The sequence below is a fragment of the Giraffa tippelskirchi genome, chromosome 4 (genome assembly GCF_054371585.1).
Source record: "Giraffa tippelskirchi isolate mGirTip1 chromosome 4, T2T-mGirTip1v1.2.pri, whole genome shotgun sequence".
In the NCBI taxonomy this organism is placed as follows: domain Eukaryota; kingdom Metazoa; phylum Chordata; class Mammalia; order Artiodactyla; family Giraffidae; genus Giraffa; species Giraffa tippelskirchi.
This window is the reverse complement of record NC_137278.1, coordinates 148,848,749-148,873,199: the sequence shown is the minus strand read 5'-3', so window position 1 is coordinate 148,873,199 and position 24,451 is coordinate 148,848,749. Positions and strand designations below refer to the sequence as shown.

General features: G+C 42.1%; 1 protein-coding gene across 2 annotated transcripts in view; it reads right to left on the bottom strand.

Moving 5' to 3' along the window:
• Window positions 1–8,667: 8,667 nt before the first annotated feature.
• GNS (glucosamine (N-acetyl)-6-sulfatase) overlaps window positions 8,668–24,451 on the bottom strand; it is a 51,186-nt gene continuing 35,402 nt past the window's right edge. For both annotated transcript variants that reach the window (XM_081588861.1, XM_081588862.1), the window contains 4 exons: window positions 18,666–18,773; window positions 17,571–17,681; window positions 15,752–15,912; window positions 8,668–11,329 (listed from right to left, as the gene is read on the bottom strand). In XM_081588861.1, the coding sequence (XP_081444987.1) occupies window positions 11,251–11,329; window positions 15,752–15,912; window positions 17,571–17,681; window positions 18,666–18,773 (459 nt within the window). In that variant the 3' untranslated portion in view covers window positions 8,668–11,250. The remainder of the gene's footprint in view (window positions 11,330–15,751; window positions 15,913–17,570; window positions 17,682–18,665; window positions 18,774–24,451) is intronic.

Sequence of the window (24,451 nt, the reverse complement as noted above, 5' to 3'; positions counted from 1 at the left end):
GTTGGGGACCTTCCGTAGTGTAATAGCAAATTCAGACACAGTGCTTACCATGTTCTAGGCATTAGTCTAACAAGTTTAATATGTATGAACTCAGTTTGCCCCCATGAGATAGGTATTGTCAGCACTCTCATTTTATAGATGAGGAGACAGAAACCCATTGAAGTCCAGCAGCTTGCCCACGGCCGCTCTGTGAGTGAATAAAAGACGTCCCTTCCTGTGCACCAGCTTTCCCTGTAAGCTCAACCTTGTTTTTCAGTAAAACTGCCTAATGAGGGCCCATCAGAATGCCTGTAGTGGGCAGTGCAGCTGAAATCAGGCCTGTTAGTAGAGCTGGGATTTGTGGGAAATGGAAGGGGACAGGCTTGATGTCAGAGCACTCTATCATCCTTTTGTTGTTGTTCACTTAGCATTCCGTTTAAGGGGTTATACTAAGTTACAGAGGAGGAGATGCCTACCTGTGTTTTCATTTACAGGTTCTGTTGCTTGCAAGAAGCTGACAGGGTAGGTAAACCGAACCTCATGTTCTCACTGCAGTTAATAAGGTAATTCCCTGGATCCAGTAGAAGAATAGCTTCAAGAAGTCACAGTTCCTAGGAACCACTAAATACTTGTGAAGGCTGGAGTTTTGCTTCCTCATCAAGGATGAGCCTCTCCAAAGAAACACAGGAAACTAAGTATGCAAATTCTTGAAAGTATACATTTGCCTGTTGTGAAGCACTACTTGCTTAATTAAGTACTTAATTAAGAAAACATATTTGTATAAGGATGGGGTGAGAAATGGGGCCAAGGGGTGGTGGTGGAAAGGAGTGGGCAGATTAAATAGCTGTCAGTTGAATGTATTAATTCCATCTGTAGGATTTTCCTGGTTTTTGGATTTTTAGAGGTTGGTGGTTTGGGGTTTCATTTGGGGTTTGTTTTTTGGCAGATATTTCTTAATTTTATAAGGTGAGACTGACCAGGTAGATGACAGATCTTCTGATCTTAGTATTAGTTTCCAAAGTCACTTGTGACTCACTTGGTGGCAGCTGAACTCAGAAAGCTCCTTTTCCCCTTTCTGAGAAAGGTGAGTATTGGCATTTTTAAATGTTTGCACACAAACAGAAAGTATCAGGACCCTTTGTAAACTTAAAAGAAGTTGGGTTTTGGCTTTGTGTCTGGGAGGGAGTTCCTTTATCCAGGAGAGTTGGTTTTGAGTTTCTAAGCTAGGAGGCTTACCTTGAATGCTCCTCTGTCTTCAGCAGCCATAGGTCTGCTTGTTGCCTAGTGTGTGTACACTCCCCTCACTTTAGCCACCCTGTGTGGACACGGGAGATTAATTAAACCCTGTGTAGTTCCTTTTCTCTGGAGTTCTAGGGGACTCTGATCCAGAAGACGTTCTGATTTTCAAATGAGAGAAAATTTGCTAAAGTTCTAGTCATTCTGGAGCAGCATCCTGAGGTGTCTTGCCACAAGTTAGAATCCTTGAATTATGGGCTGGGAGGTGACAGCTTAAATTCACATCTTTTTCATGCATGTGTGATCTCTCAAGGAAAATGTTCCAAGTCCATGACTTTTAGGTAAAACTGAGCATGTTATTAAATGCCTGATCAATAAAAGATGCTTGTCTGAGAATACACAGCAGCCTTAGGAACCGAAAACTTGGCTATCAGCCTTCAGAAAAGCCCAAGCGTCCTTGCCTTAGTTCCAGATAAACTTTCTGCAGGAGTTTGTGGGCTGGGGAAGGGTCTGTGTGTCAGGGAAAACAAGGAGCTAGTGTGCCAGGATGTGGGTGCGGAAATGATGTTCTGTCCCTCGTGTCATGCCTGTGTCACCCTCTTGCCACCCTCTGCTCCCGGCTTGCGTTTCAAATTTTTGTTCTATTCCAAGTAAGGTGAGCCAAGCAAAGGCACTATAGTTCTTGGGGGAAAAGTTGTTAAGAAGCTAGTAGTTGGGAAAGGGTAGTGTTTAAGATCTGTTAGATGAGATTTCAAGACAAAAATGAGGTTATTACTCTGTTTCTTTATGGACTATACAGGTGCTGACTTTTAAAAGGCAGATTTTTCTATACCCTACCCCAAAGCTAATACTAAGCCCTGAGAATCTCCTACTTCAACAAGCACCCCATGTTTTTTTCAAATACTAAGTGTAAATCTTAGAGCTCTGCAGTGTATTTCATAGATTGAAGGGATATATCCAGGCGCACAGTTGTCTTTAAACAAATTACTTCCACACTGAGAGTAATGGCCAGCCTGCAAAGAGACTCCCTGTCCTGCCTCACTTAGCCCTGGAAAGGATAGTTCTTTGTATAGTGTTACCCTGTGCCCCAACCATGGCTAATTGGATTGTAGTTAGGCCTTGGTAACAAGACTGTTGATCAATTAGACTTTCTTAAAATTCTAAATAAAGAAACAGAGGAATTGTAGTTAGTCTGTGATGGGTACTCATAAGCCAGGACACTGAACCCACCATTGAGCCTTGAGAATCTGCAGAGAAAGCAGGAGAATGGAGCAGCAAGGAGCCAAGGGGAGAGTCTGTGTGGCCTCTGAAGGTGAAGAGAGTAGATTCAGAACCTGCTTGATATTTGTTAGCTGTTGAATTTCTCCTGGTACCCTCTTCCCTCAGAAAGGAATTATCTTTGTTTACATGAGCTCTGTATTCCTGTGCCCATTTCAACAATGGGGTCAAGCGTAGAAACAGGGAAATTTATGGTACTAAATGCCTTTTAGAAAAGATGAAAGGGCTCAAACGAAGGACCTCAGCCTCCTCTTAAAGATGTAAGAAAAAGAAAAGCAAACCCAAAGTAAGCAGAAGAAAGGAAGTAATAAAGAATGGTAACAAATGAAATGGAAAACAAACAAAATCAGCGAAACCAAAAGTATGTTCTTAAGAGATCAGCAGAGTTAATTCTCTAACCATACTGACCAGGCAAGAAAGAGAGGATGCAAATTATTAACACCACTATTAGGGATAGGAGCGGTGACGTCACTACAGATATGTTCATATCTTAGGTCCTTGCAGAGCAATAAGTTCCTTAAAAATTAGTGTTATTTTTTTGAAAAATAAGGTGAGTTCTACACATTCCTAATTTTGCCTAGTTTTGAAAAATTTGCCAAAAGACAAATGCTGATGTTACTGGTACTATCAACTGTTTGGTTCCCACAGTTATTTACAGTATTGTAACTTTAATGCATATGATCAATACTATTCTAACTTAATATTTAAGGTTACTTTCATATTATTAGAAATACAGTAGGATTTCTGCTTATTAAAATGTGAGTTATGACAGTTTCCTCCCTCTTTTCCATCCTCCCCCTCCTATTCCCCTCCCTCCCTCCTTTTTATTTCTTTTTCCACAAACAGCTTAGAACTAATTGTAATCATATTTGAGGAATGAGTGTGTCTGTTTTACTGTTGGGCTCTGTGATACCTATATGCTTACAATGATCCTTTTTTTATTTTTTTAATAACTTTTCACTTCTATTAGTTTTTTCTGTTTTTCACACAAAAAGAAACTTGAGTAGAACACCAAGTGTTTTAACTTCTTTTATTCAACAAGTACTTTTAAATTACCCAAGGATGTTAGGACTGTGTCGATTATGGTGAGAAAGAACATCATGGTCCTGTCTTCACCGAAACGGGTTTGCATCAGTTTCCCTGTGTAATGAAAACCGGCAAGGGTCACAAAGATGAAATACAGAGTGCGTGAGAGTTTATTACTTAGGCTTTTAGAGAAGGCTTCCTAGAGGGAGTGATTTAGAGCTAAGATTTTTAAGGATGAGTCGGAGTTACCTGGTAGAATTTATGATTTACAAGAAAATTTTCTACGTAATAGCCACTGGTTTCTCAAGCCTTTCTTTTGATAGTGTGTTATATTGGCATCACTCTTGCTGCCTTTCCTGTTATGAGAAAGGAACTTACAGAGTGCTAAATAATTCTCCGTGGGTTCTGAGTTCATCTTTGGCAGGGGCAGAGTTAAAATTCACAGTGGCAATTGCCCTGGATCAGCTCAGTTTTTGCCCCCCTGTAAAGTGGAGAGGGCATCATGTTTGCCTTCTTCATCGGACTCATGAGGACCAAATAAGATAATGAAGGTCAAGGTACTCTACACCCTGTAAAGCCTGATGTAGTGTAAGGTGGTACTATTTTCCAAATTCTTCTTCCTATAGTGGTGGTATGGCTGCTTTACTACTGGGCCAGGATGTCTACATATCATGTTGACACTGACATTCATCTAAGAAGCATCACCTAGGATGTAATTTCCAAGAGGGACGTTTTTTTCAAAGTGAAGTTTTTTGTTTTTTAAACTCATGCTTAGGGAAGGCAAAACACTCAGGATCCAGGGCGATTAACAGACCAAGAAATCTCCATTCAGTGCCTTTCTGTGTGCCCTCCATAAATATAATGGCAGAGCGTTGTCTGTCTTCTCTGACAAGTTAGACCCACAAGGCTGAGAGCTGCGGGGACCAGGGCTGCCCATGCTGTCACATTCCTGTAGGTGCTGAGCGATCCAGACCAGAGGGTCGCACGTGGGTGTCATCGGGGGGGCCGTGGCCTTTGTTTCTCCTCCAATGTTGTCATGTGTGTGAATTCTCACCCCAGATAGCAATCTCTGTGGGGACTGGGGCATGTCTTCAGCTCATTTCAGCGCTCTGAGCTGGGGGGCATAACGTCTGTGGGACTGAACATTTCATCGTGTCTGGAAACAGCCACTTGGGCAGCTTGGAGAAGGAATGGGGCTGTTCTGCAAGCCTTCCTGCCTCTCCTTGTGAAGTCAGTGTTCACCCCTGGCTGAACCCTTCACCAGGGCCCTAAGCGGCAATACAGGGAGGGGAAGGGGGCAGGATGACGGAGGCCCCCAATTTTTGTATTCCCCTGATGTACAGAAGACCAGACTCCGCACCCCAGGCTTCATTTTCTGTGGAATCATCCATAAAAGTGCCGTCACTGGCTGAAGGCTGCCTGATAGATGACTCAGTAAGTGGTCTCTCATTCCAGACTACTGAAAGGATCCAAGTTCTTGTGTTGATGTCAGGTCTAATAAAGTTGCTACTCACGTGATCTCAGAAGAGCTGGCAAACACAGGAGGCCTGGGGAAGAAAAGGACATAGGGAAGCCACTTTTCTTCAGGACTTAAACAGAAGCGGCTGCATTTCTGAGCTACTTTCCTAGCATCAGGACGAGGCAAAGGAGTAGCGTCTGATGATCTTGATTTGGACAACAGGTGCCTCAGAAGCCAAGCCAAGATCTTGGCCTCCAGCAGCTGCTGAAAGAGCGGCTCCGCCCCTGCGCTGGGCTCTCCCACGCACCAACGTTTGTGGGTAAATAGAGACCCTCTGGAGGGAAGACTTGGACTTGTGTCTGGGGCCTGCCAGCTGAGAGTCCATTAAAATGTTTTCCAGCATGTGCTGAGAACAATACTTTAGCAACCATATAAAGCAGCTTCTACTAGGTTTTGGTAGTTATAGCTGCAAACTGGTATTTATTTATACTTGTAAGTTATAATGTGCAGAAGATTTTCTTCTGCTTTTGGAGACAAGTTGAACCTCTATCACTGGGCAGCTTTGCCCTGTTCCAGGTACCTACCATTTTATAGGTTTTGGCTAAAGGTTTGTCCCATTTTCTCTTGGTAAATTAGGTTTGGTCATTATGTTAGTTATACATTGCCATACATAGTTAAAAAAATTTTTTTTCTTATGATGACGTTTAACATGTACTCTTAGCAAATTTCAAATATACAGTATTGCTAACTATAGTCACCATGCTGTACGTTACATCCCCATGGCTTGTTTTATAACCGGAAGTTGGCATCTTTGGACCCCCTCCACCTATATCTCCTACTCCCCAACCCCCACCTCTGGCAACCACCATATCTGTTCTGCATAGCGCTAAGCTTGGTTTTCTTTCCTGTTGTAATTGTTCATTATTATTTTTTAAATTCCACATATTAGTGAGATCGTCAAGTATTTGTTGTTCTCTGTCTTACTTAACATAATGCCCTCAGGGTCTATGCATATTGCCACAAGTGGCAAGATATTCATTTTTACGGCAGAATAGTATTGTGTATATATATACATCATCTTCTTATCCATGCATCCATTGATGGATACTTAGATTGTTTCTGTATCTTGGCTATTATAAATAATGCTGCAGTGAATACGGGATTTCAAATTAGTGTTTTTTGTTTTTTTTTCAGATAAATACACAGAAGTGGAATTGCTGGATCATATGGTAGTTCTATTTTTAACTTTTGGAGGAGCCTCCATACTGTTTTCCACAGTGGCTATTTCAGTTTACATTCTCACCAGCAGTGCACAGGGATTGTCTTAACATCCTTGTCTTATTTTTGGCTGTGTTGTACAGCTTGCAGGATCTTATTAAATAGTTCCCTGACCAGGGATTGAACCCTGGTCAATGGTTTCTTATCCTGCTCAAAGCTTTCAGTTTTCATTGCTGAATAAGACGTTAGCTGTGGACTTCTCATCTATGGCTTTTATGTTGAGGTACATTTCCTCTATAATCATTTATCATAAATGAACGTTGAATTTTGTCAAATGCTCTTTCTGTATCGATTGAGATGATCATCTTTGTTATCTTTCATCTTGTTAACATGGTATATAGAACATTGATCTGTGGATATGGAACTATTCTTGAATCATTGTACTAAATTCCACTTGATGATGGTGTGTGAACCTTTTAATGTGTTGTTGAATTCAGTCTGATACTTTGTTGAGGATTTTTGCCTCTATGTTTGTCAGGAATATTGACCTGTCGCTGTCCAGTTTTGGTATGAGAGTAATGCTGGCCTTGTAAAATGAGTTTGGAAGTGTTCCTTCCTTTTCTATTTCTGGAAGAGTTTGAGAGGGATTGGTGTTAGTTCCACTTTGAACGCTTGGTAGAATTCACCAGTGAAGCTACCTGGTCCTTACCCGTGACCAGACTATTCACATTTCCTGTTGTTTTAATGATTCAGTCCTGGAAGGTTGTATGTTTCTGGGAATTTATTCATTTGAGTTATCCGATTTGTTGGCATCTAATTAATTGTGGTACTGTCTTACGCACCTTTGTATATCTGAGGTGCAGTTGTAATGTCTTCCCTTTAATTTCTGCTTTTATTTATTTGAGCCCTTCTTATTTTTGGTGAGTCAATTTAAAGGTTTGTCAGAGGAGCTCTGTTCTCCCTGTTTTGAAAAGTCAGGCTATGGAGCAGGACAAGAAACCATTTGAATGGTAGGGTCAACTCTCCTTCTTAGCCTGAAACTATTTTCCCTGTAAAAACAGATACCAGGGACAAGTTTTCTTTTCAATATACATGATAATGTCCTGGGGGTCAGAAAAAGAATAATTCTCTTTCATAACCCAGCTCACTTCCAGACAGAGTAGGCACTCAGATCTATGAGATCTTCTTAAATCACAGAGACAGCAGAATTTAATAGAAAGATGTCTTCAAAGCCAGACCTTTGAAATCTTGCCTCTAATTAGCTTTGTGAGCTTGAGTAAACTGAGTTAAAGAACCTAGTCTGCAGAGCCCTTTTTATCACAATAAATGCTAATTACAACCATTCTTTGTATTTCTCTGCCCTTTGAGGACCTATCAGGATGTCAGAGCTGCAGGTCACGAGGATCTAGATCTCAGGTCTCACCAGCTTAGTGTCAGGAGAGCGTCCTCTCAAAGACTGAGATTTAGAACTGTCATCTGCTCTGTGGTCCTCCTGAAGCCAGCTCCCATGTTCTACATGTAAATCTTGTCTTATGGAGGAATCCCTAGGCCATCAGTAGAGATCTCTGCATCGAGCTTTCAGCTGGGGGCCTTAGGTTCTCTGCTCTTGCCACAACAGACTTCAAGGCACACATATGACTAGCCCATTAGACCCACTGTGGGTAGAGAAAGAAGAAGAAACAAATGCTAAATGTGTATGGTGTTTGGTTCTACAGGACAAGGTACAGTCTCAGTGGGAATAGAGGGGGTGCAAGTTAGAAAAATGGATGGAGTCGTCTGTACTTACCCTCACTTTGAGTATATGCAAATACAGTCTCCTCTCCCTTGGTGACTTGATATTGTGATAAATCCAAGTATTTGTTTTTCTGATGGTAGTCTGGAAACTTAATGGGTGTCTTCTCACCTCTTGTTTTTCTGGTCTTCAGAACTTCTAAGAGGCAACCTACTAGGTCTTTGATTGGCAAATTATGGCTTTTTTCTTTTTTGATAATGGAACATAGCCATGCATATTCAGTTGTGGGTTGTCTATGGCTACTTTTGTACTGAAACAGCAGAATTAAGTATCTGCGATAGAGACATGGCCTGCAAACCTAAAATACTATTCCTTTAAGAAAAAAAGCGTGTCAACCCCAGTAGGACTTCATTTCTCACTTAGGGCAGTGGATCACGTGACTGGACATCAAGGCAAAGCACCTTTGGAGGTGAGTTTATCTAATTAAAGCTGCTCAAGGTAAGTTTTTTTTTTCCCCTCCAAACTGTAAATGCATAAAGAATTATCAGGAAGATTTTCTGCATGGTGCTCATCAGGGAGACTGGTCAGCAGGAACACATACATGAGCTTTCCAGGTAGGGACTATAGCACCCCATGGAAACAGCCCATCTCCAGTACTAGGTGAGCCATTAAAACATTAAACAGTATACAACAACAACAAAGTCAAAATTACTACTTGTGGACTAAAACAAAGGACACATTTCCACTACAACAGAAATAAATTTTAATTCATTGAAAAGTGCAGCAGTGAACAGGGTCCTTCGAAGGGCACTTCTAAGTTAAATGACTGAGATGACACAGAGCCAGGGCAGAATAACTTCTAGGAACAGATGATGCAAACACAGAAATTCACAAGTTCAGTGGGACCTAAGTGGTGGTGAAACAAAAGACCTCAATATTCCCACCTAGTTCCACTGGTGGATCAGTTTAAATACCCCTTTGCTGTCTCTTAATAAGGATCCTGGGACAATTTACCTTCTTCTGTTAAAATACTAGTCCGTAGACACTTAAAAATACATTTAAGAACAGACTACCCTAGTGTTGTTAATTAAAACATTTTGAAACAGCACCACTGGTCGAATTCAAAGATGCTCAAAAGGCATTCCCTACTTTTTAGTTGCAGGGAATGTTATTGTATTTGAGGGAGAGTTTGTAATAGGAAATCTTATAAGGCAAACTCTCTATTCATCCCCAAGATCTCTGTTCATTCCTGACAGTTACAGTTCTCTATTCTGAAGGGCACCCGGTCTTCTTAAAAGGGAAAATAAACCTCCAGTCAGTACAATTGAGAGAGAAAAGGCAAGCCTCCTGTAGTGAGGCCCTTGTACATATTCTGAAGAATTTCAGTGCATTTTGTGGTCTGTTAGTCTATAAACTGAGGCCTCTTCATGAAAGATGATTTGAGCATAGATCCAGAGAATGAAGCCAGTCCAAGAGAAAAAAATTAGAGACCATTTAAAAATGAGAGGTACCAAGAGGGCTTCAGTCCATCCCTCCACCAACCCAACCCAACCCAAAATCTGCTGCATGTAAGAGCAGCTAGCTGATCTGAGTTACTCTCATGACCTCGTCTGCTTTTAGGAAGCAGCATCATAAAACTGAATAATATCACATCACAGTACAAGACCTGGTAAGAGTTGGTTTCTTTTTATTCGGGAATAACTGGTCAACTTTCATTAATGTGGAAGCTGACTGATTAATGTTAGGAATAAAAGAATAAAGCCGATACCCATACTCAACATTGTAGTTTGCTTTTAGTTACAAAACTGTTAGAATTTCTTTTCCTAAAACAGTTCAAACAGAAGTATTCATTTCTCTTGCCCATTTCACCTCTAAATACCACCACAGTTACTGGGATTGTGTGAGGTAAAGGAATAAACCTAATGGCTATTAACCCAACATGGCGATCTGGGATTGTAATAGAAAGTTACTTATTATGGCCATGTGTTACAAAGTGCTTAAAGCTCAACCTAGGACCTTTTACATAAAGCTAAAATCACGACTGCCTGAGTTGGACAGATTATAAACCATAGTTCCTCTTCCTACCTGCTGCCCCACCATCAACTAGCCTTCTTGTGAAGACAACGTAAGAAAGGGGATTGGTCTTTGAGCCAAGAGACAGAAATATACGTGTTCTAAACAGTGAGGAAACGTCAAAAGATCTGATTTTGACAGAGGAACAGTAAATAAGGCCCAAACTGCACCAGACTCCGAAAACTCAGGAAGGAGTTAGCTGAAAGGGAAGCAGCTAAGTAGTTGGTACTTTACATCAACTCTAAAATTCTTACATCTTATAACAACAAATGAACAGAATATCAGCAAAATGAAGAGGAGTATCACAACTTCACTTGTGGGCCTGGAACCCAGGCTCCCTGCTGGGCAGGCACTTACTACACCTAATTTATAGCCCTTCATCAACCTGTCAACCCGAAAGCCCTACCTACAGAAGGCCCTCAGAAAACACAACCTTCACCAACCCTTGAAAGTTATTCTCTGCTAAAATACTTAACTCACTTTATTTTTCAGATCTTAGAAGGGAGACATTCCTCAATAGCCCTGGTGTTAACTGGCTCACTATGTGAGGAGTCACTGGCAAGTAGATGTCTATCACCTTCAGTAACTACTTAGAATTAGCCTGTACCAAAAGCTTGCTACTGTTCTATTTCAATGAAGCATAAGCCCAGAATTCCCAAAAATGAACAGAGCTTGGTTGATAAGTTTTAAATTTGTGACCTTATCACATTGTGATGAATATTATAAAAAGTGTATTTTTACTAATCTAAAACCAATGGTTTTTGTTTTTAATCAGATGGTTCAGCTCTGATGGTTCTTCAAGCCATGTGATATTGGTATTTTTGATAGTGAAGTGCTCAATCTGGAATGCTATGCAGGTCCTCTGATTTTAGGTCAAGCTGGATACCAAAAACATTTCCCACCCCCAGCAAAGCAATGCCATTTATCTGAATGGATTTATAAGTCCAGATCACATGGGGACTAATTAAAAACTGTGGCCCCAGGACAAAAAGGGTTTGGTGAGAACAAAGATCTCAGGAGTACTGTCATCAGCTAAATAAAGGGACCAGGGACAGCCACTCCTGACACACAGGCAGAGTTCACAGTTTAACACATTGCACAAGGAAGTCAGCTGATTGGGTTGCTTTTTCAAACAGAACTTAAAGCCAGTCCAGAAACCCTTCCAGGCGTGGTCTTGAAGACTAGCTACAGACACCTACTCCAATCACTTCATCAGAAAGAGGTGAGCAGAGATCCAGCCACACAGGTGCTACAGAAGGTGTTTTGAAAATCTTCGTGTCCTGACACTGCCATGATTGCTGAACATGAGACGAAGGTCAAACCTATACCTGGGGACAGAAAAAGCAAAAAACAATGGCATTAACTGCTGTGAGTCATTGAGTACTTCATTCAGAATATTAACTGGAAAGACTGGCAGGAAGGGGTACAAAAGAAGCAACTAAATCACCAGAAGAGGATCTAGCGGGGAAGCCTAGTATGAAGCAGGAGTACTTAGTAATTAAGAGCAATTCCATCATAAGTCAGTGAGCAAAAATAATATAGTAAAAGTGGAGAGAAGAAAAACAAGGAAAATCTTGAAAGGTTAGGAGGAAAGGTTAAAGCTTTTTGGGGGAGGGAGGAATCCCTAAACTATAAAGCAGCCTGGTGTAAGAGTGTAGCCCTCGCTGAAAGCCCCTGCAGCATTTTCAAAGCCCTGTCTTCTTTTACCTTTTGACACACAGACCGTGGTGGGTAAGACGTAAGGTATGCACTTCAGACAGGAGCTTGAGTCTGGCTTATTATGAACATAGGTAAGTCACTGACATCTCTGGCCACCAATAAAATAGGAAGGCAATTCATGGGAAGTATCTGGCACATAAAATCAATTCTGCCTGCTGATGCAGAAGACATGGGTTTGATCCCTGGGTCAGGGAAATCTCCTGGAGAAGGAAATGGCAACCCACTCCAGTCTTCTTGCCTGCGAAATCCCATGGACAGAGGAGCCTGGCAGCCTCTAGTCCATGGGTCACAGACCAGTTGGACACGACTTAGCAACTAAATAACAAAGGAATTTAAAAGTCACATGGACTTGAAATAGCTCAAGCCAACATCAGCAAAGCCAGCATCTAGAATCTTAGCCCTAACCCTCCAGAATGTAAACAAGACACTTAGTAATGGTTAAAAAAACAAAGCAATTTCATGAAAAAAAGGCATGAGAGGGTAAGGTGTTGTTGAGACCATCTGGATTATGTAAGTGGCTGAACCCCATTAAAGACTCTATATAAACCTTAAGATTCTGCCAGGCGGATGTGGAGATCTACTCATCTTGTGAACGCCCAAGACAAGCCTCTCACACAAGCAAGCTGAGGCTTGTTCAAGCAAGATAATGTGTCCAAGATCCACAGCTGTTTTGAGGATGGAGACAAGATGGCTGAGTAGAAGGATATGAACTTACATCTTCTCATGAAGACACCAAAGTAACAACTGCTAAACAACCATTGGCAAACTGTGCGCCCACCCCCACCCCGGCCCCTGAACTTACCAAAAAGATACCCTACATCCAGAGACAAAGCGGCAGCCACCACAAGGCAGTCTGGATGGGAGGGGGGTTTGAGAGAGACAGAATACAGGTATATATATGGCTAAATCCCTCTGCTGTTCACCTGAAACTATAACATTGTTAATTAGTTATACCCCAATACAAAAAGTTCAAAAGAAAAAAGGCCACAGCAAGACAGTAGGAGGGGTGCAACTGTGATAAAATCAAATCCCACACCCATCGGGTGGGTGACCCACAAACTGGTAAAATATTTTATCACAGAGGTTCTCCCACCAGAGTGAAAGTTATGAGCACTACATCAGGCTCCCCAGCCTGGTGGTCTGGCATTGGGAGGAGGAGCTCCCAAAGCAGTTGGCTTTGAAGGCCAGTGAGTTTAGACTCAGGGAGGAAAGAGAAACTCCACTCTTGGAAGGGGCACACAGTGTGCACCAGGACCCAGTGTAAAAGCATTGTTTTCATAAAGTCTGAGCCAGACCTACCTGCTGGTATTGGAGAATCTCCTGTGGACGCGGGTGGGGAGCTGTGGCTCACTGTGGGGACAGTGACACTGGTGGTGGTAGTTCTGAGCAGTACTAATTGACATGAGCCCTCCTGGAGGCTACCTTCTTACAAGACCTGGCCTTACCCAACAGCCCTACAGGCTCCAGGGCTGGGATGCCTCAAGCTAACCAACCAAGAGGATGGGAATACAACCCCTCCCATCAACAGACAGGCTGCCTAATGTCATCCTGAGCCCACAGCACCTTGCTAAACACAACCCATGACATGGCCCTGCCCACCAGAGGGACAAGATCTGGTGGAGTTGGACGGTGGACCCAACTCCACACTAATGGGCCCACACCAGTCTTCTCACCCCCTAGGAAGCCTGCAAAAGCCTCTTAGACTGGCCTCATTCACCAAGGGGCAGGTAGCAGAAGCAAGAACCACAATCCTCCAGCCTGTGGTACAGAAACTGCAACTAACTTTTCTAACAGAAAAGTTAGACCAGATGCAACAGCAAAGGAATATGTTTTATACAAGGGAACTTGATAAAATCCCAGAAGAACAACTGACTGAAATAGAGACAGGCAATCTACTAAAAAACAGATTCAGAGTAACGACAGTAAAGATTATCCAAGATCTTGGGAAAAGAATAGAGGTATAGATACAAGAAATGCTTAATAAAGAGACTATCTGAAGAAGAAACAAACAGATGAATACAAAACCTGAAATGAAAAATACACTAAAAGAAATCAGTGACAGAATAAATGAGGCAGAATAAAAGAATGGTTAAGTGAGCTGGAAGACAGAATGATGGAAACCACTGCCTGGAAAAGACAAAAGAATGAAAAGAAACGGGACACTCTAAGAGACCTCTGGGACAACATTAAATGCACCAACATTAACATTATCGGGGTCCCAGAAGAAGGAGAGAGAAAGGGCCTGAGAAAATATCTGGAAAGATAATAGCTGAAAAATTCCCTCATATGGGAAACAGTCCCTCAAGTCCAGGAAACAGAGAGTCCCAGGCAGGATAAACTTAGGGAAAAACACAATGAGACACACATTAATCAAATTGGCAAAAATTAAAGAGAAAATATTTTTAAAAAAAGCAAGGGAAAAGCAACACATAACATACAACAGAATCCTCATAAAGTTGTCTGTTGATTTCTCACAGAAACACTGCAGGCCAGGAGGGAGTGGCATGATATATTAAAAGTGATGATAAAGAACCTAAAACCAAGAATACTCAGAAAGGCTCTCATTCAGATCTGATGCTGAAATCGAAAGCTTTTAAGTTAGTCATCAAATCATAAGAGAAGAGAAAAAAGGAAGGGGAAAAAAAAGACCTACAAGACCAAATCCAAAACAAAATGGCAGTAAGAACATTATATACATCAGTAATTAGCTTAAACATAAATGGATTAAATGCTCCAACCTAAATACAAAAACAAGACCCATATATATGCTGACTACAAGAGAGCCGCCTTCATGTCTAGTGAAGCCATTTCATCAAGCCACTTTGTGTCTAGTCCCTCGACACTCCATGTCTAGTGACACATACAGATGGAAAGTGAGGGGCTGGAAAAAAGTATTCTGTGCAAATGGAAATCAAAGGAAAGCTGGAGTAGCAATACTCATATAAGACAAAACTGACTTTAAAAAAATAAGGATTCTTATATGAGACAAAGAAGGATCTTAGTTCCCTGACCAGGGATTAAAGCCACACCCTCAGCAGTGAAACTGTGGAGTCCTAACCACTGGACAGCCAGGGAATTCCCATTACCTAGTTTTAGTTTACTGGCATCCATGTCTCTTTGGCTCTACATACAGTGTTTGAAAGCAAAAGTATTACATTTCTTTAACAAATAGTCTACAATCCCATTTCTTTAGTCACATACATTCCTTACTAACTTGAAGATATCACTTCATGTGTTAGGTGGCTAAATAATTAAGTTACTAATTTTCATCAGCCTAGGATATCATTCTTTCCTCTTTCCTATAATCAGAGTATAGGAACTTGAAATAATTCTTTCCCAAAGAGAGTCTGAGTTTTAATTTTATAATCAAACAAAAAATGACAGGCAGCTTGCACATGTAGCTCAAATACATAGGGTGTTGTGAACCATGTTACTGGTACAAAGTTACTATTTAAGAGGCAGGAGAGTAGGAAGAACAGAAGTAACTTAGTGGGTGAGTTAAATGTCTTTCCAACGTTCATATACTGTAGTGGGCTTATTTATTTTGACATCTGAGAGTTCATACTTTCATTTTGTGTATTTAATATATTAAATTTACTGGCAAGTATTCAAGTTTCTATAATTGGGGCTTCTGAGAAATGAAAGGAAGGCACAGGCTCTGAGAAGCACTAGGGACCAGGGTAGCCGTTGGTCAGCTTACACTAAAGCAGCCCCAGGTGTCACCAGAGCGATCACATGGTAACATGACAAGAACCACAGGAAGGGGAGCAAGAGCCCTGTGTGGTGGGGAGCAGGGTTGTGCCTCCAGCTAGAGCACCCAACTGCCTGTGCAGAGCAAGGGTTTCAAGCAGCTCATTTTCTCAGCACAACTGGCTGCTGCACTAAGACCCAGTATTCCCCATATAAAGCAGAACAGTGAGAAACAGCTCAGCTCAGAGCAGGAAGGACCCACTGGGCTCCCTCTGCTTCCAGGAATGGCAGGACTGCTGAAGACAACTAGGCAAAGTCATTGAGGACGATGGGAAACTTACCCGGGGTCGAAGACCCCTGGAGTGCGGCAGGTTGGTCCAGAACAGGACTGTAACATCATCAGCCGATAGTTCATCTTTCCCAGAAGCTCTGGGTCTATGCTTTTAGCAATGTTATTGATTTGGTGTGGGTCTGCAGTCAGGTTATAGACTTCTACGAACACCTACAGGAAATGAAAAGATGGAGGAAAGAGAAGAGCAAGGGTTATCACATCTGAAGAAATACTCCTCATATGAGTTATTTCAAAATGGGAAGAGAGAAGGTGGATTAAAAACCAAGGCCCAGGAGAAGAGCATCCGGTCTCAAGATCCTCAAAGAGCCCTAGGGTACAGAGGAGACAGTAGACCATCTGTTCCGGGGGTTGAATTACTCTGAGTCTATGGCCCACGTGCTGGAAATGGGCCTCCAGCACCCCTGTGCCTTCAGGGAAAGTCAGGAGGGAAGAGCCTACCTTCTATAATTAAATCAGAGAACAGAAGGCAGGACTGTCAAATGGCAAGGGCTCAGAAACTAGACTAAGTAATAAGGTTACTGAGTGAGAGTTGATACCTAAAGTTTATCTTTGCCTCACATTTGTGAAGGTTCAAATGAGAATAGATAGGAAAGGAACCCATTTTTCTTATAAAAATGTTCCTATTTTAAAAAGCAATTTTAGATATATAACACCACTTGAGGTGGTGTTTTATCTCATATTTCTAAAATGAGAGACATATAAGAACACTATTTTCCCCTCCATCAGTACTTTGTTCTCCAAATTGGAGTTAAGTAATAGGCTAAGAAGATGTAGATAAATTTTGCTTATAAAGGCTTCAAGTAGCTGCCCTCACTCTATCACTTATCAAGTGGAAGGAACTGAGTTTGAGGAAAGCTCTCTTGCTTGTTCTCTGAAGTGCTTATGACCTACAAATAAATAGTGAGCAAGTCAATTTCTGAGAAACATGATGAGTGCTGGCTCCATAGGGCAAAATATAGGCTGCCAGATGGGGTAGGCGTGTGCTCGCTGATAAACAGTAAGAAACAAGGGACGGGAGTGCGTGATCCTCCAGATAATCCACACTGATCCGGGCTGGCTGAAAGCCACCTTCCTCCAAGGATGCTGCCTTTAACCTGGTGATTCATGTAAGGAGCACTCGACTACGCTGTGCCAGGAACAGGAGGTGGCCAGAAAGCTTTCTAGGAAAGGCCCCCGACTCCTTTCATCTCCATAGAAGTTCTTACCCTCACCCCAAACTATCAGGGGAGCAAACAGACCAGGCATGTAGCATTCTGAAAAAGTGAACTGTGTGTATTTAAAGTGTATGTGTGGGCAGTGGTGGAAGTGGAGAAAGCCCCACCCAGCAAGGTCAGTTAGAGAAGTCAAGTATGGCCTGTGGAATTCTATTTCCTTAACTAATGGAAACATAAGTGTGAATACAGATAAGAATTGGGAGATTGTAACTGATACTACCATGTATAAACAGATAGCTAGTGGGAAGCTGCTGTATAACACAGAGAGCTCAGCCTGGTGCTCGTGATGACCTAGAGGGGTGGGATGAGGGAAGGGGAGGGAGGCTTAAGAGGAAGGTGACATATGTATACACACACAGGTGATGCACTTCATGGTACAGCAGAAACTAACACAATCTTGTGAAGCAACTATGCTGCTGCTGCTACAACTATACCTCAGTAAAAAAATAAACCCGATTTCCCCAGGGAACATCCCTGGAATTTCTCTTCTGCCACCAAGTCCAGCTAACAAAGCCCTGGCAATAGACACAAGGGGTGGAGGGGCAGCGGGCCGGCAATAGACACAAGGGGTGGAGGGGCAGCGGGCCCTCTTACCTCCTGGTCATCAAACTCACAATACTGTAAGTTCCACAGTTCTGACATGGTCCTCACACAGGCGTAGGTGTTATTATACGCATCTTCACACACACAGTCAGGGAAACATTGCTGTAGGGACATTAAGAAAGTTAGCTGAAGAGCATCCTTCTTTAGTGACAAATAGGACTTGCATACAGCGGCAGCCAGGTTGGCTCGAGTCAGACATACAACTGGACAGAAATGAAGAAACTTTCCAGAGAGAAGTAAACTGAACACAGAGGTGAGGCTCAGCTCCTACTAAGGGCTGACTCGATTAAGGAACACGAGGTGTGGCTGCTGTGTGTGCAGACTGCTGCCATCCCTGCCTGCTAATCTCCTGGTAGCAGTGAGTTCTAATGAGCACCTGTAAACATACAGGTTGGTAAGGAGAAGAAATCAATACACAGGTGAATCACTCTGCAGGTTATTTTAGGTTCTTTCATCCTCAAGGCTTGGAGAAAGTCTGAAATGAGCTTTGTGGAATCGTTTGCAGTAAGTGGTTTATGAGCGCTCTTATCACCAAATAGGACTTGACTTTGATTCCATTAAGTCTTCCATACCATCTTTTGATTGGGTTTTTACTATATTTTAACATGTCAGTGTCAGGCTTCCATTTGGAGTTGACTCTATTACCCATTCTCTAAAGAGTGGCTGATGTCGCTCATGTCCCCTCCATGGCCAGTCTGGCTGCCACCAAATCAAGATGCTCATGCTGGCCTGCTTATAGGTGGAAACCCTGTCTCTCTGTTGGATGCCACTGATCACATCCCTAATGAAAAGTGGTACCACAGTTGGGATGGGTAAAAAAAGGAAGGGGTCCTGATAAAGTAAGGAGGGCAGATATGTGAACTTGAACTGGAAGAATTCAAAGTGCCCGTTCTGACAGTAGGTTGGCAGATAATCATTTTCAGGATTATTTTTACCTTTGTTTATCTCCTAACCTCCCAGAATCAAGTGACAAAGTGACAGGAGGAGGACTCAGATTAACTGAGTTTCAGCACTTGGCACATCTAAACCCGTGCTGGGCTGTGCTGTCCGTGAGAAGGTGGCTAAGACAACTTGGGCCACACTCACAGACACTCCAGGACTCAGAGAAGGACACGTGGGGTCCGTGACGTTGCGGCCTTCTCCTTGATATTCCACCAGGACGTCTGATCGCCAAGTCAGATTACTGGCCCCTTTCTAGAAAGAAGAGCAAAAGTGGTTTCGGTGAGGCATACAGAGTAGGATAAAATCACAACGTTATTCATTCTACCACTCACGGGGCCCTGGGAGTCAAAATGAACGGACTGTTCAGTAACTGAAGGAAAGGACTAAAATGGAGGCATTTGAAGCTACCGAGTATCATGTCTGGTTATAGAGTCCTCACGTGCTCTGTCGCTCAGTCATGTCCGACTGTGATCCCATGGACTGTAGCCCGCCAGGCTCCTCTGTCCATGGGATTCTCCAGGCAAGAATACTGGAGTGAGTTGTAATTTCCTCCTCCAGGGAATCTGCCCAACCCAGAGAGTGAACCCATGTCTCCTGTGTCTCCTTGCATCGGCAGGTGGATTCTTTACCAATGAGCCACCTGGGAAGCCCCTAGGATTCTCACAAGTGATGTCAAATGCTTTGAGCATAGTTATTTCTCAAGACGACTTTAGTGAAGCAGGTCAGGAATGGAAACCAAACAAAGTCGTGAAGCAAGAATCAAAGTCGTATGGCAAGGTGCTGAAAGTTCTGATCAGAGTAAACTATAGTGTCTATAAACTCTGTACGAATTTGTCTAAGCTCATGCCGAGAAATTAAACATGGCTGGTGAGCTAAGGACTGTAACAGGGCTGGTGTACTTCTTGATGGTCAGAACGAAGATACCATACATATATAAAATCATTTAATTTTTGCTGCACATCAGTGGAGCAGAAGGAAAAGAGCAGCAGCATTTGAAATGGGAACATTTAAGACAGGCACACAAATGGTGAAAGGGAAAGGGAGTCTGGGATCAAAAGGACTACGTAAGGCCAGATGGAAGCAGGATACCTGGTATATGGGTTCCTGATACCCAGCTTTCAGACAAGGAAGCAGTGCCAAGGCCGGTGGACAGGCAGGCTGGTACTGAACAGAAAAAGGTCCTGACAGCAGGCTGCCCACTTGTACTACATAGAATGGCAGGTGACAAGAGGCTCTGGGGGTTTTGAACAAGGAAGTGACACAGTCAAGGCTGTGCTTTAGAAAAGTCAGCCCAGCAGCAGAATCTGACCTAGGCCAGGCTAGAAGGGGCTCCTAAGGGAATTCCCTGGTGATCAGTGGTTAGGACTTGGCACTGTAACTGCCAAGGGGTGTGTGTGTATACGGGTGTGTGTGTGTATATGGGTGTGTGTGTGTATATGGGTGTGTGTGTGTATACGAGTGTGTGTGTGTATACGGGTGTGTGTGTGTGTACGCATATGTCTGTGTGTGGGGGGGGAGGAGCTCTTAAAATGGTCTATAGTCATAGTAGTCAAAGTCTGGTTTGTGGTCTATCAGCAGCACCTGGGGGCTGCTTAGAAATGCACCATCTCAGGCCCTACTTTGGTCTTAAAGAGCCTGTCTGGATTTTAATAAGATCCTTGGCTGACTCATATGTACAGTAAAATTCGAGAAGCACTGCTCCAAAAGAGTGGTGCTCAAAATGTGCCCCCAGCAGCTGGAACTGCTTACAAACTCAACTTCTTTATTCCCAGTGGGGCAGGGAGCAGTCTACTCTTGAGCCAGCCCCTCAGGCACTGCTGATGGTGCTAGTGTGAGAACCACTACCCTGAGCACTCCGGTGGACCTATCTACCCTGGTGACCACAGTAGAGGGAGCGTGTGGTCTGCTCAAGGCTTTAGGGGGTCACAGCTGCCTGGAAAGGAGAGTCAGAGAGGAACGGATGTCCTCAGTCACGGCCGTGCAGATGAAGGTCACAGAAATCCTAAGCTACAGGAGACTTCAGCAGTCACCAACTCCCCTGTAAGAACCCCTTCTGCCAATCCTGAGCCATGGAAACTGGGGGTCAGGGGAAGAGCTTATTTGTCAGACTTGAGTAGACCTCAAAACCCCACACTTAAATGTCAAAAGTATGCAGGGAGGAGAAGAGTGCCTGGAGGTCGAGAGCAGAGGTCTCCAACTCGGCTGCATATTAAAACCACTGTGCGGCCACGTCACATCTCCAATTAATCAGGCTTGCTGGGGCTGGGACCCAGGAGTTAGTATTTTTGTTTCCCAGGAGATACGAATGTGCCACCAAGTTTGAAACCAATGAAGGGGTCATTCAATGTTTTCTGTCAAAGGCTAGATAGTATTTAGAGTCTGTGGCTACACAGTCTGTTTCCACTACTTGATCCTGCTATTGCAGTAGGCCGAGCAACACATACATGGACGACACGGATGAACACAGCTGTGTCCTGATACAGTTTCATTTACAAAACCCCCAGGGTGGGCTCGACCTGGCCCACAGGGGTTTGCCATCCCCTGGTCTACAGCAGCCCTGTCCAGCAGAACTTTCTGACTGAAATGTTCTGTAACTGTTGCCTGATACAAGGTGTTTGGAGCAACTGATAGTGGCTACTGGGACTGACACTGAGGAACTGAATTTCTCCCTTTATTCTAGTTAAATAGTCACATGCGGCTAGTAGCTACCATATTAAGGCAGAGGGAGAGGTACGACAGCCCTAACACACCAGAGGTTTCCACAGGACTAACCTTCAAAACAAAAAAAACAAGGAAGATAGCCAGGTCCCAGGTGGCATTTACAAAACTGCAGAGAAATTAACTATACATAGCACAGTGATTTTAGCCCTATAGAGAAGTTTTTTTTTTTCCCCTAACTAGAAATAAGGTAAACAGTGTAAGATTTGTCTAGGAAGAGTGAAGAGATGAAAATTTCCCTCTATCTGATCTATAGATTTATTGCAATTCCAGCCAAAGCCCAAAATGATTTTTTAAGCAATCTGAAAAGCTGTTTTTATAAAGTTTACATGGAAGATGGAAGAAAGATAACTGTCTTTTAAGATACCCCTAAGAACAACCCTTAAGAGACCCCTAAAAACCCTATGAGAGAAGTGTACCCATGCAAGGTTTAATTATACTGCTTTATAACAACACACTGGTTGAGGGATAGACAGATCTGTGGAACAGAAAAGACAACTGAGTATTTATAGAAAAAGAAATGAAATTGAATTCCTGACTCCTACCATGCAAGAAAACCAATTCCAGATACATCAAGGACTCAAAGGTAAGAGGCAGAACTACGGAACTTTCAGAAGAAAATTTGGGAGAACTATTTTCTGACCTCAAGGTTCAAAAGTATTTTTATAAACAAGACACAAAGGACACTAAATCATCTCATAAAATGAGGGGCTTTACACATTCAACTCCTGCACTGTCATATCTTAATGTAGGGAAAAGACAAGTCACAAACAGGTAGAATATCATGGCCAAAAAGAGGCACTTCACAAAGGAAGAAACACAAAAGACATAAGGGAAAGATGATTCACTGATCAAACACCCAACTGAAAAAACAAGCAAAGGATCTGAATAGACATTTCTCCAAAGAAGATAGACAAATGTCCAACAAACACATGACAAGATATGTTTGACACATAACAACAAATCAACATGATTAGTCATTAGGAAAATGCAAATCAGAACCACAGTGAGTCCCACTCATACCCACTAAGACATAGCAAAAAGATAACAGCAACTGCTGGCAAGGATGTAGAGAAACTGAATCCTTTCACACTGCTGGTGGGAATATACAGAACAGTGCCATCACTTTAGAAACAGTCTGGCAGTTCCTCAAAAGGTTAAACAGAAAAATCACCACATGACCTAGCAATTCTACTAAGGATACACTCAAGAGAATGGAAAACCAAAAATCTAGGTTAGGTCACCCAAAAATCTATATACAAATGTTCACAGCAGTGTTATTCAATTAGAGTCAAACAAGGAACAATGCAAATGTCTGTCAACTGATGGCTGGATAAATACGTGGCTGGATAAATACATGGAATACTACTGTTTAGTAATAAGAAAGAATGAAGTAGTAACATGTGTTACAATGGGGATGACCCTTGAAGACAGGCTCAGTGTTTTCAGCCAATCACAAGAGACCACATACTGTATGATTCTATTTACAGAAAATATCCAGAGCAGACAAATCTACAGTGACAGAAAGTAGTGCCTGTATGGTGCTGAGAGAGGGAGCCTGGAGTGACTGCTAGTGTATCTGGGGGTTTCTTTTTGGGGGTGATGAAAATGTAAAATCAGATTATGCAGTTGTACAACTCTGACTATATCAAAACCTAGTAACTGTCAACTTTAAACTGGTGAATTGTATAGTAAGTGAATTAAGCTGTGAAAAAAGTGACTCATCTTATTAACAGAGAAATGCACAGTAGAACCAAATATAATTGTTGTTTCTCACCCCCTAGATAGGCAAAAAATGAAGTAGTCTGATAGTTTCATATAGAGCAAAGGGAATTCTCACACATTAATGGTAGACTATAAACTGATGATGATTTTGGACAATAATTTGGTGATATTTGTAGGAATGAAGATGTGAGGTTCCCGTGACCTTGGTGTGTGTACACATGCTCACTGGGGAACATGTATGAGAATGCTGTGGCAGCACTGCGCCTAGAGCAAAGCTAGAATACCACAAATGTACACTGATAAAAAAATATAATTAAGTGCTGAAGCATTCCTTCTTATGATGGAATATTAGGTATCAGTGAACAATATGGATCAATTTGCAAACAATGCTGAATTGAAAAAAAAAGTCTTGATTACAGCTAGTAGAATGTCATCTTTAGAGTGCAAAACAAGATAGGTATTTTTCCCCCAAGACACGTATGTTGTTTATGGCTACATACATGATAACTACTAAAAAAATAAAAGCCAGAGAGTTAACAACCATAAAATTCAGAAAAGTGATCACTGGTAAGGGCAGGTAAGGGGTGGGATGGGGAGGAGTGCATAGGAAGACACATCAGTATGAGGAGTATTTCAGTTCTTAAATGGGATGATGGGTTCATGGGTATTTCATGTGTTTTATAACTTACATCAGTGACATGTATTCTCTTCGATGAGTCACACATCACCTAATAGTTGTGACAAATTCAGACAAATCAGTAAGAGTTACCTATAATATAGAGTACTGATCCGTCAAACTTCTCTATGCCTAAACATATTCACATACATTTTTAATGAAAAAGAGATGCTGTTTGAAACCTCCTTTTCTCCCTGCAGTATGTGGTGGGCATCTAAGTCAGTGTATACTTATGCACATCATTTAGTGTTGCTTTAATAGTCTTGTTTAATTTTGCCACAATGTGACCAATTCCCTATTGTATATTCAGGTTTTTAATTTTCTTCTATTAATATTGTATGTAGGGTTTTTTAAATTAAATTTTTTATTTTGTATTGGGGTATAGCTGGTTAACAATGTTGTGATGGTTCCAGGTGACTATTACATGTAGTTCTTTATCGTTAGCACTGTGCAGTGCTAGACACAGTAGATACTCAAATATTTCTTGAACGAATTTTTTTCTCTTAAGAGTAAATTCTCAGATGGGATCTGCTTGACGTGTGTATTCTGAAGTGATGGGTCTTATTAAATTAGCCTACTGATAGCTTATACTGATTACACTTCAATGAACAGAGTCTGCGTAGCTTTCATTTTTTTCAGACTTCTGTAATTACTGGGTATTAATCTTTTTAATCTTTGCCAGTTCTATAGGCAATAGGGGCCTCCTTCAGTTAAGCCTTTCTTTGATCAGCATTGAAGCAATCTTTCTGCACTGACTCTGGTCATTTTTAATTCCTCTGGGAATTGATTAGTTACTTCTTTTGCCCATTTT